Source organism: Mus musculus, chromosome 19 (genome assembly GCF_000001635.26).
Source record: "Mus musculus strain C57BL/6J chromosome 19, GRCm38.p6 C57BL/6J".
NCBI lineage: Eukaryota > Metazoa > Chordata > Mammalia > Rodentia > Muridae > Mus > Mus musculus.
Genome location: NC_000085.6, coordinates 38,963,535 through 38,974,125, shown reverse-complemented (window position 1 = coordinate 38,974,125; position 10,591 = coordinate 38,963,535). Strand labels below are relative to the sequence as shown.

The following is a 10,591-nucleotide window of genomic DNA, read 5'->3' as shown; positions in this document are numbered from 1 at the left end:
AACCTCATGGATCTGGTTGATTTGATTGGTTCTTCAGTACAGACTATGAACTATCTCCTTGTGAATGAATAATTCATATTAGATCAATGTTCAGCGAGAACATGCATTTGGATTAGCTGTTTTCATCAGTATCACGCATCCTTCTGATTGCTAGTATAGAGCTTACCACAGAGCGAGTCATTGGGAACAGGGCCATGCAGCTTCAGCTTTTGTTTTCCTGATTCCTATGAGTCAGCTCCTAGGGCCACTGCTAAGCCGTTCCTGTTGTCATATCCACGGGCAGGGGAGGAAGCTGAAATGCAGTGCAGTCTCCAGCTCATCACCAGCTCTCATCTGTCTGACGTGAAGGCTCTACTATAGTTCTCTTGAAATCCGACAGCTGCTCTTTCCAGAAAGTCTGTGGCCCTAGACCAGACTCAGGATTGGCACAGCCTGGTCTGTTGTTTATATTATGTGATCTTTGGTTTGTATTACATGTTGTTTGTATTATGGGCCTTAGGCTGAAGGCAGCTTTTTTTTTTTTTTTGCCCCCCAAGACAGGGTTTCTCTGTGTAGCCCTGGCTGTCCTGGAACTCACTCTGTAGACCAGGCTGACCTCGAACTCAGAAATCCACCTGTTTCTGCCTCCTGAGTGCTGGGATTAAAGGCCTGCACCAGCACTGCCCAGCAATTTAACTTTATTTAAATCCAAACTTTTAAAAGTGATTTTATTTTTAAGTATTTTTTCATACAATATATGTTGATCATGTTCCTTCCCCTCCCCCCTTAACTCCTTTCAGATCCCTTCTACCTTCATACCCACGAAAAAGGCAAAAAAACAAAAAGCCTGGTGTGGTGGTGCACGCCTTTAATCCCAGCACTTGGGAGGCAGAGGCAGGCGGGATTCAAGACAGAGAAACCCTGTCTCGAAAAACAAAAAACAACAACAACAACAACAAAAGAAAGAAAGAAAGAAAGAAAGAAAGAAAGAAAGAAAGAAAGAAAGAAAGAAAGAAAGAAAGAAAGAAAACAACAAAAATTCAAAATAAGGTTGGAGAAATGGCTCAGAAATTAAGATCACTGGTGGTTCTTCCAGAGTTCCTGAGTTTAATGCCCAGCAACCATATATGGTGGTTCAAAACCATCTACAATTGCCAGGCGTGAGGAAACAAAAGGGTGTGAGAGATGACCCAAGTCCTGCCAGAGCTCCAGGGCTCTGGGCCAGCGGATGCTGGAGACTGACATGGGACCCCATGGAACCGCTACAGGATGGACATCAGGTCGTGTTAGGCCACTGGACCCCCTGCTCTGGTGGGTGGGGAAGGAGCAGTCTCTGCTCTGACTCTTAGGCACCACAGACTGCTGGGTACCATGGGAGAGGCGACTCTAGGACCTCTGGGCCTCAGAAAGGCCAAAGATGACAGGTTCTGTCTTAGACACACCAGGTAACTGTGGGGGTGCAGTCTAGACAGCCTGCATGATTGATGGCCACAGAATTATGGAGCTGGGTCAAGTCAGGAACCTATGTCTGGGAGCATGGCAAACGTCCTTTGCAGATTAATCTGTTGGGTCTCTGGGGTTTGAACCTAGCTCAAACAGAAAACCCGACACAGTTGCCATTGCCAAGAGGTGCTTGCTGACAGGAACCTGGTGTGGCTTTTCCTTGGGAGATTTGGCCAGCAACTGACCACCAATACAGATGTGAATGATTGGAGCCAACCATCAGACTGAGTTCAGGGGCCCTAGAAGGGGAGCTGACAGAAGGGCTGGAGGAGCTGGGAGTGGGAGGGGGCAGGTGGTTGTCACTTTTTAAAGGAATCTGTGGGGGTAATAATGGAATATTACTAATATTGCATTATATAAGTTGCTTTCAACAATATAGAAAACATGAGTAAAGAGAAGGAATACAATAAAGTATAAGGAATATTCTTAGATTTGTCCTTAACTAATTCCCTATTTGCATGGCTGAACAAATAAAATGGACATGAAGTTTCTGGGTATCAATAGCATTATCATGGCAGGGTTATTAGAAATTTGCCAATGATACTCTTTCAGAAGCACTTTTTAATTATGTGTGTGCATTTACACATCATGAATGCATACTCCTGAGGGCCAGAGATGTCAGGTGCCATGGAACTGGCATACAGGCAGGAATGAGCCACCTGATATGAGTAGTGGGAATCAAATTCAGGTCCTTTGCAAGGGCAGTCAGCCATCTCTACAACCCCTCGATATACTTCATGTTTTACTGCAGGCTCCAGCAGCTACACTGTTACATTGTTGAAGGCAATAATGAGCTTATTAGTAAAATACATAAATATGTGACTAAGGATTGATGTCATCTCTAATTCAGGAGGTAAATACATAAACATGATGTCTTCTGTACAACTAAGTTAAAAGAAAATATGGTTAGCGATTCAAAAGTTGTAATAAAATGTGGTCGAAAAGAGATAATAAGAGTGGATGTTCTTCACTGAAGTGGATGAAAGGGTTTATATGAATCAAGAGAACCCTGGGAAAAGCAATGATAAACACTGATTTTTAGAATGATAGCATTAATTTCTTTCTTAGTCCATTTGGGCTCTTACAATAGAAAAAAATTATAGATAGCTTTTAAGGGCCAGAAATTCATTTATGCAGCATTGGAGACGTGTCAGGCAATTGACAATATACTTACATCTTGATTTATAAGCATTTTTTATTGTATCCTCACATGGTAAAAGAGGCAAATATGTCCCACCGACACTGCATTTCGGCAATCTACTTACACCTTGGTTTACAAACTCTTACTGCACTTCCAAAACGTCATCATTGAGATTAGGTTTCAACATGCATTGGGGAAGACATATTCATTCAACAGCAAATCACTTTTAGGCATAGAATTTTAGGTATGTATGTATTCTTAGAGTACAAGAAGCCAACCATTGTCATGTGTGTAAGTACACAGCAGGCTCAGAAACTGAACAAAATCCCTAATATCCGATGAAGAAATAAAGCAACAGATGCCAATTAACGCCCACTGCCCTGTAAAACGGAGCAGAGTCCATATGTGTGTGGCATGGAGATTTCAATATCTGGGATGAAGTCATCTTTTTTTCTTTTCTTTCTATGGGGAATAACAAAAGGACTATCCAAACAAGGTCATTTCTGACTAAGGAAGGGATGAAGTCATCTCTAATTAAGGATTGAAGTTACCGCTAATGGTATGTTTTAGGCTGGGATGACGTCATCTGAGGTGATGTAATCTCCAGGAGCAAGCAAGATGAGACCATCTAGGATATCCTAAGTGCGCGCTCACTGTAGCCTCTACCATTGAGGTGAAGTAGTTCTTTTTATAGGGCTAGAAATTAAATGACTGTAAAGCAATAAAAGTATGGTAATAAGACTAACCATAGCCATGGTGTGTACATACCCTTGCAAATTCTGTGTCTATATACAAGTTTGCTAAAACAAACAAAAAAAATTTTCTTCAGAGCAAACAACATAAAGAAAACCACTGGAGAAAATTCAGCTGAAGAAACGTGGTTCAGAATGCTTGTAACTCTTGCGAAATATCACAGTTCTGTTCCTACAACTGTATCTGGCGGCTTTAAACTAGTAGTGTAATTCTACGGAGAATATAACAGACAACTAAAAATTTTTAACAAATAAGCTTCTCAAAAAGAAAATTAACAAATTAAGCAATTATGGATATTTATTAAAGAATAAAACAATTTGTAAAGCAATAATCAAAAAAAGTATATTTTTTCAAGTATAAATGAAGACATTCACAAAACTGATCATGTACTAAGTCAAAAAGAAAGTGAATCATCTAAAAGTTAACACCATACATGTGTGGTGGAGCAAGCCTGCAATGCCTGCACTTGATGGGTGGAGGCAGGAGGGTCGGTAGTTCAGGGTCATTCTTGGCAAATGTGAAGCCAGCCCAGGAGACCCTGTCACAGAAGCAATAAACAAGCAAGCAATACAATGCACTGAGCATCACACTAATAATGTTTTCTGAAAATAACACAATGTAGGTAAATGGTAACAATAACTTTTAAAAGTAATATACCTGCAAGATAAGTATCTAAGAAATCCTTGGTTTAACAGGAAAATTTAGGAAACAGATAAATAACTGTGAAAATATAACCCACAAAGTTTATGGAATGTCTAAAGGAATAGAGAAAATAACATCTTTAAATATGTAAATAATCAACACTGAAAACTCAGTTATTTATATTATCTAACATAGTTTAAAGAAAATAATAAAATGAATACATGAAACAATGGAATATGATCATAGAAATAACAAAACTTGAAGCTGATTCTGGTGTAGATTATATAGGCAAAACTACAGCAAGACTAACCAAATGAAAAACCAAAATGGGCTGGAGAGATGGCTCAGAGGTTCTGAGCACTGACTGCTCTTCCAGAGGTCCTGAGTTCAATTCCCAGCAACCACATGGTGGCTCACAGCCATCTGTAATGAGATCTGATGCCCTCTTCTGGTGTCTAAAGACAGCTACAGTGTAAGAAAGAAAAGAAAACTTTAAGCATACAATCTCTTCAAAAGACTCCAGCTGACATGTTAAAGGGCAGCATCCTAAGAGATAGATATATATTTACTATCCCCCTTCTGAGATGAAAGAAAATTTTATTTTGCAGCTGTATTACATATAACTTAATCCTTACACCAATGCCTAGACTTATGGTTTCTACAGTTTGCAGGAAACTATAGCTACTAGGTCATTCATTTCCCAAAGATCACATTAAAATATGATCCCAGAACTGACTACAGAGCCCATGTTAACAATCACAAAATTATATTAGTTCCTGTGATACACTTTTCTGACATGCAAATCTTCTATTGACTCCAGAGAGTAACTATTAAACTAAACAAGCTGAGTATGGTATGTACTATGATCCTAGCTAAGTAGACAAAGACAAGGAGATATTAACAAAGGACAACCTGGGCAACCTAAAACACTCTCTCAAAACGAGTTAAAGAAGTCTAAGAACAGTCAAGTACTTGTCTAGCAGGTACAAGGCTCTGGGTTCCTTAACACTAAATATGGATGCCTCCCAAGAGCTGTTACCCCAGAAAGGAAAGGATGACTCTGTTCAAGATTAGCCTGGTGGTAGTGGTGCACGCATTTACTGTCAGCACTTGGAAGGCAGAAGCAAATAGATCTTGAAAAGTCCTAACCCAGCCTGATCTACAGAATGAGTTCAAGGACTACAGAGAAACCTGTCTTGATCCCCCCAGTCATAAAGTAGAACAATTTCCCACAGGACAATCAGTAAGCAGATAAATGTTTCAGGGGCTAAAAAGACAGCTCAGCAGTGCTCTTCCAAAGGACTTGTGTTTGTTTCTCAGCAACAATGTCAGGAAGCTAATAACCTACTATAACTCTAGCTCCAGGGGAATCAAACAATACATGTACACATAAAAATATTTTTTAAAGGAAATAAATAAATAAATGGGTTGTTGAATATATCCCCTCTCCTAGGTAAGGTAAACTCAGGATTTCTTCTTCACTGTCATATAATCTCCTGGGCAGGGCCTTGATTGTTCTCTTTGTGGCTGGTATGCTCCCTTAATTTGTATCCTGAGTTTCTTATGCATATCGCTCTGGTTGTATCCGCATCCCTTCTATAAATTCTCCATTCAACCTCCATTCTTCCTTAGTACAATATATCACTCCTAAATTCTGTTTTTTCATCAATATCTTACATTTTCTTTGCGCCTTCCTGCTAAAATCTTTATATGACATCCTTACAAAAGAACGAAGTCAGTTCAGACAATATTGTTGAATCCTAATATTAAATAAGGCTTACTAATTTAAATAAATTACTAGTTTCCTGAAAAAATAATGTGACCAGATCATATTATAATAAACATTTATTTGGTAAGTCAAATTATTGACCCAAAAATCAAAAACTTTACTTCAGCAACAGAAAGTACAGTTTCAATCAATCTCCCCCTATCAGACGCCTACTCCATAACTGAAGTCCAAATCCCATGAATTACATTACTAAAGGGGGTGGGGGAGACACTAAACTTCCACAGGAAGACTGATAAACTTGGCAATGGTTAAGTACATAATAACAAACTCAGAAGTACTACCCAGTCCCAAAAACTAACTGAAAAATTTAAATTTATAGGAATTTTATACTAAGTAAAATCCACAAAATTTTCATCAAGTATGCAATACTAGTTACATTATAAAAACTGATATATTATAAAAGTAAAGTGAACAATATGGATTTCAAAGCCAACAGGCAAATTACCAGAATGGATGTAAACCAAAGTTTTTAAAAGCCATTTAGTTCTACATTAAAATAAACATTCAGCACTGGAATCTTCAGAATTTTCTAGTATTTTGAATATCCCTGTCTTCCCTTTAATTGGTCTTGAAGCCTTCATTTGATCTAAGAGAGAAATATCAGAACACATACATTTTTAAATGCATATTAAATCCAAAGTATATTGTAAAATATTTCTAATATAATGTTGAGATGTCACAAGTCCTCTCTCTAAAATTTTATATAAAGACACAGAGAATTGTGGGATATTCTTTCCCTTACCCACAGAGCTCACTTTAATAATGCCTTATTTCAGCTCCAATCAACAGAGAGGAAACAATATGAAGCCTTATTTTGCTGATCCAAATCTATGTATACAAAGGTATAAACAAAAAAACTAATCTAATTCTTTTCTCAGAGATGCTTTTTTAAGAGACAATCATGCAGAGTTTGAACGCTGGTGGCTGGAGAGATGGATCAGTGGTTATAAGCATTAGTTGCTCTTGCAGAGCTCTAGCACGCACATTTGACAAGCAAACAGTTCGAGGACATGACAAATGTTTCTGGCCTCTGCAGGAACCAAGTGCGCACCTGCTACAGACACACACACATACAGGCAAAATACTCAGACATACATAATAAAAAGCAACTTTTTTAAAGTAGACACCACGAAAAACTAAATTTCAGCTTAGAACCAGTGCAAACCTGTTTATGTGCCATGTATCTCACAAAATTCCTTACCATTAATTTAACAAAATTTGATTTTTTTTCAAGGTGAGCTCTGTAATTCATATGTATACTATCCATACACACACCAAGTGCATGTGCCTCTGTGTGCTCACACCTGAGAATAAGTAAAGATCAGGAGGATGTCAGGTGCCTTCTCCATCACTCTTCCCTCCTTCCCCGACCTCTCACAGTGAAGGTTACTGGCATACGTGCAATCATGACCAGCGTTTCATGAGTGCTGGGTATGTAAATCACTTCCCCAGCCTTCTGAGCTGCCTTATTCCTGCTGGGCCTGGTGTTATTTAACTGTTTTCCCATCTTTTGAGAGCTATTTTAATTTTTTTTCTGCTTTGTTTTTCAAGACAGGGTTTCTTTGTATAGCCCATGCTATTCCAGAATTAGCTCTATAGACCAGGCTGGCCTTGAAATCAAAGAAAACTCCCTGCCTCTCTCTGACTCCCTTAATGCTGGGGAAAGGGGCTGTGCTCCACCACCACCACCAGTTGCCACCACCTGGTTCCGCCATTTCAATTCTTGTTTCTGTCTATTGTTTCATGGTAATTAGAACTTCCTTCTGCACTGTTAAAGTGACAGCTACTATGCTTGGTTAGTCCTGAATTCAGAAATAACTTCCCAGATGGGTGTTTAAGACCTGCCTTCTGAGTAGTGGGAAGAGCTTAGTAATGCCTTCAATTGAATTCCCCACATTCTCTAAAACACAAATAAGCAACCAAACTCAAACTAGGTAACAAACCTAAAATAAAGAAACTAGAAATCTAAAGCTTAAACAGATAAATTCTAACACAGATAAAGATGGCTCAGACATGGAACTTTAAGACAGTGAGTAATTTCAGGTTATAGGGCATTTTGCAAGGACAAATCACTGAGGTCCTCCAGGAAGCCACTAACACAGAAAAACAAAAGATGAGTAGTGGTTTAAGTTAAATAATGAACACAATTGTGGATACTGTTTTAAAACTGCAGTAAAAAAGTAAGACAACTGCAAAAACATGAATGAACAAAATAATAGATGAAATTACATTCTTAGTGCCAATATTCTGACCCCAATTGCTCAGTTTAACACACCATGGAGAAGTGCTCAGTTAGAATGTCTCAACTGATGCTTTTTTTTTTTTTTTTTTGAACTACCAACTTTCCTGTAAACACTGAGATTCCCACTATCTGTACACATATGTACACACTGGCTGATCCTCCACTATCTACAGAGGTAATAAAACAACTAATACACAACGGGGACTGGGGGGGGGCCAAAATTCTCCTTTACCACCCCCTCCCTCATTGGTCTCCTTCCTGATTTTTTTTCCCTTTTAAAAGATTTATTCATTTTTAAAATTATGTACATGTATGTGTCTGCGCATGCCATAGATCCCCCTGGAACTGGAGTTGAGGAGGATTGAGAGTCAAATCGAAGCCACATTCTCAGCAAGAGCAGAACTCCTAACCTCTGAGCCACCTCAGCAGTCTCTCAACTAAGTTTTAAGTCTTCAACAAAAGACAAATAGTAAAAAAATAATGTTCACTAAATGGTGGGGACAATTACGCCTGAATAAACTATACCAAAGCTTCATTACACTACATTCTGAATAGGTTTCAGGTTTCTTTACAAAAACAGGGCAAACACTCACCAATGAGATCACTTCGATCCAACAGTAATTCTAGATCTTCGTCACTAATGACCTTCTCTCTGGATCCTTTTACTTCCCTATTTTAAAAAAAAAAAAAATCCAAGTATATGAAAATTTACAAAGAACTCTATATTACATTATAAATTAAGTAATTTTGCAGACAAACGAGATAGCTTAAAGGCTAATAGGACTGGTTGCTCTTATAAATGACCTGAGTTCCATTCTCACATCTCACCATCTAACTCAGCTCATAACTATCAATATTTAACTCCAGCTCTGGGAAATCTAATACCCCCATCTGGCTTCTGAAAGTGTAAGCCATGCATATGATACAGAAATATAAGCAGCTAAAACATCAATATACATAAAATAAAAAATTAGAAAGTTTAAAAAATAAATAAATTTTGGGCCAATAAATATAGCTCAGTGGGTAAAGATCCCTGCCACCAAGCCTGATAACCTGAGCTCAATCCCGAGAACCTATATGGTACAAAAAAGAACCTGGGGTTATACATTATGACAATCAATGAACTGTATACTTAAGATTTATGTATTTTTGTTTGGTTGCGATCCCTAGGAGGCCTGACTTTTGTTTAAGGAAAGAAAGTAGTAGATAGGGGAAAGGGACAGACATGGGAGGGGGATGGAGAAACTTCAGTCAGGATACAATTATGAGAGACTTAAGCTAACTCCTACAAGTTGTCATCTGATCTCCATACAGGTACAGTAGCAGAAGCACTCACACACTCACTCTCTTAAATTATTAAATGTTACAATGTTTTAATTTTACCTTTCATAATCTCTAGATTTTAATAACTCCATTAATTCCTTTGCATCTAAGAAATTCTTAGATTGACTTAACCCAGACTGACCACCTTTGAAATGATCTGGGAAAGAAAAGAACAAAACAAACAAAAGAAATCAAATTTATTATAGAATTTCTTTGAAAACTACAAAATATTACAATCTGAAAGAAAACTTAACATTTACTGATTTGTATGTACGGATCCATTGTAACATTTCATTGGCCTTTAACTTTTAAATGAAAACTATTGGATCTTGCTCGAAGTATAAAATTATATGGTCATTTGGCATAAATTTGGTATTTATTGACAGGTAAACACAAAGCCCCTCTTAAAAAGGGGACTTTTTAATAAACAATGACTCAAACAATTAGTTTATTCATAATAAACACAATCTGGTAACATTTCAAATGTCCATCAGCAGAAATGTTAATGAAATGAGTAAAGCAAAACTCCTCTAATATAAACAGATGAATCTCAAAATACATTAAAATTAGGAAAAAAAAAAAAACCTAGCTTAACAGTTAAAGAAAAAGAATAATTTTTGACAAAAACCAACAGTGTCTGTCAGAGAAACATGAGGAATAACTAGAAGGGCTTCATAAAAATTTCCTGGGGTTATACATTTATGACAACCAATAAACTATATACTTAAGATTTATGTATTTTTGTTTGGTTGCGATCCCTAGGAGGCCTGACTTTTGTTTAAGGAAAGAAAGTAGTAGATAGGGGAAAGGGACAGACATGGGAGGGGGGATGGAGAAACTTTAGTCAGGATACAATTATGAGACAGTCAGGATACAATTATGAGAGAGTTAAAATTAAAAACTTAAAAGAGATGCATATGTCTGTAAGTCTGGATTTTTACATTCCTCAATATTTTGTTAAATTAGTATCTTCAAATACTGGGAACAACTTGAGAATACATACTCATGAATAAAATTTATATAAACTAAAACTATAGTCAATATTTAAGCAAATAATTATGATTTTATCAAATTTCTTATTTATCACTGGTAAGAAAAAATTATGAAAGACAAGGTCATTTTACTCTCAAATTTTCTTTTTTTTTTTTTTTTTTTAAGATTTTATTTATTTATTACATGTAAGTACACTGTTGCTGTCTTCAGACACTCCAGAAGAGGG

At 37.3% G+C, this 10,591-nt stretch overlaps 1 protein-coding gene across 3 annotated transcripts in view; it reads right to left on the bottom strand.

Moving 5' to 3' along the window:
* Window positions 1-3,655: 3,655 nt before the first annotated feature.
* Window positions 3,656-10,591, bottom strand: part of Hells (helicase, lymphoid specific) — a 40,209-nt gene continuing 33,273 nt past the window's right edge. For 2 of the 3 annotated variants that reach the window (XM_006526699.4, XM_006526700.3), the window contains 3 exons: window positions 9,433-9,529; window positions 8,643-8,719; window positions 3,656-6,393 (listed from right to left, as the gene is read on the bottom strand). In XM_006526699.4, coding sequence (XP_006526762.1) covers window positions 6,299-6,393; window positions 8,643-8,719; window positions 9,433-9,529 — 269 coding nt within the window. In that variant the 3' untranslated portion in view covers window positions 3,656-6,298. The remainder of the gene's footprint in view (window positions 6,394-8,642; window positions 8,720-9,432; window positions 9,530-10,591) is intronic. The other variant, NM_008234.3, reaches the window with a different exon arrangement.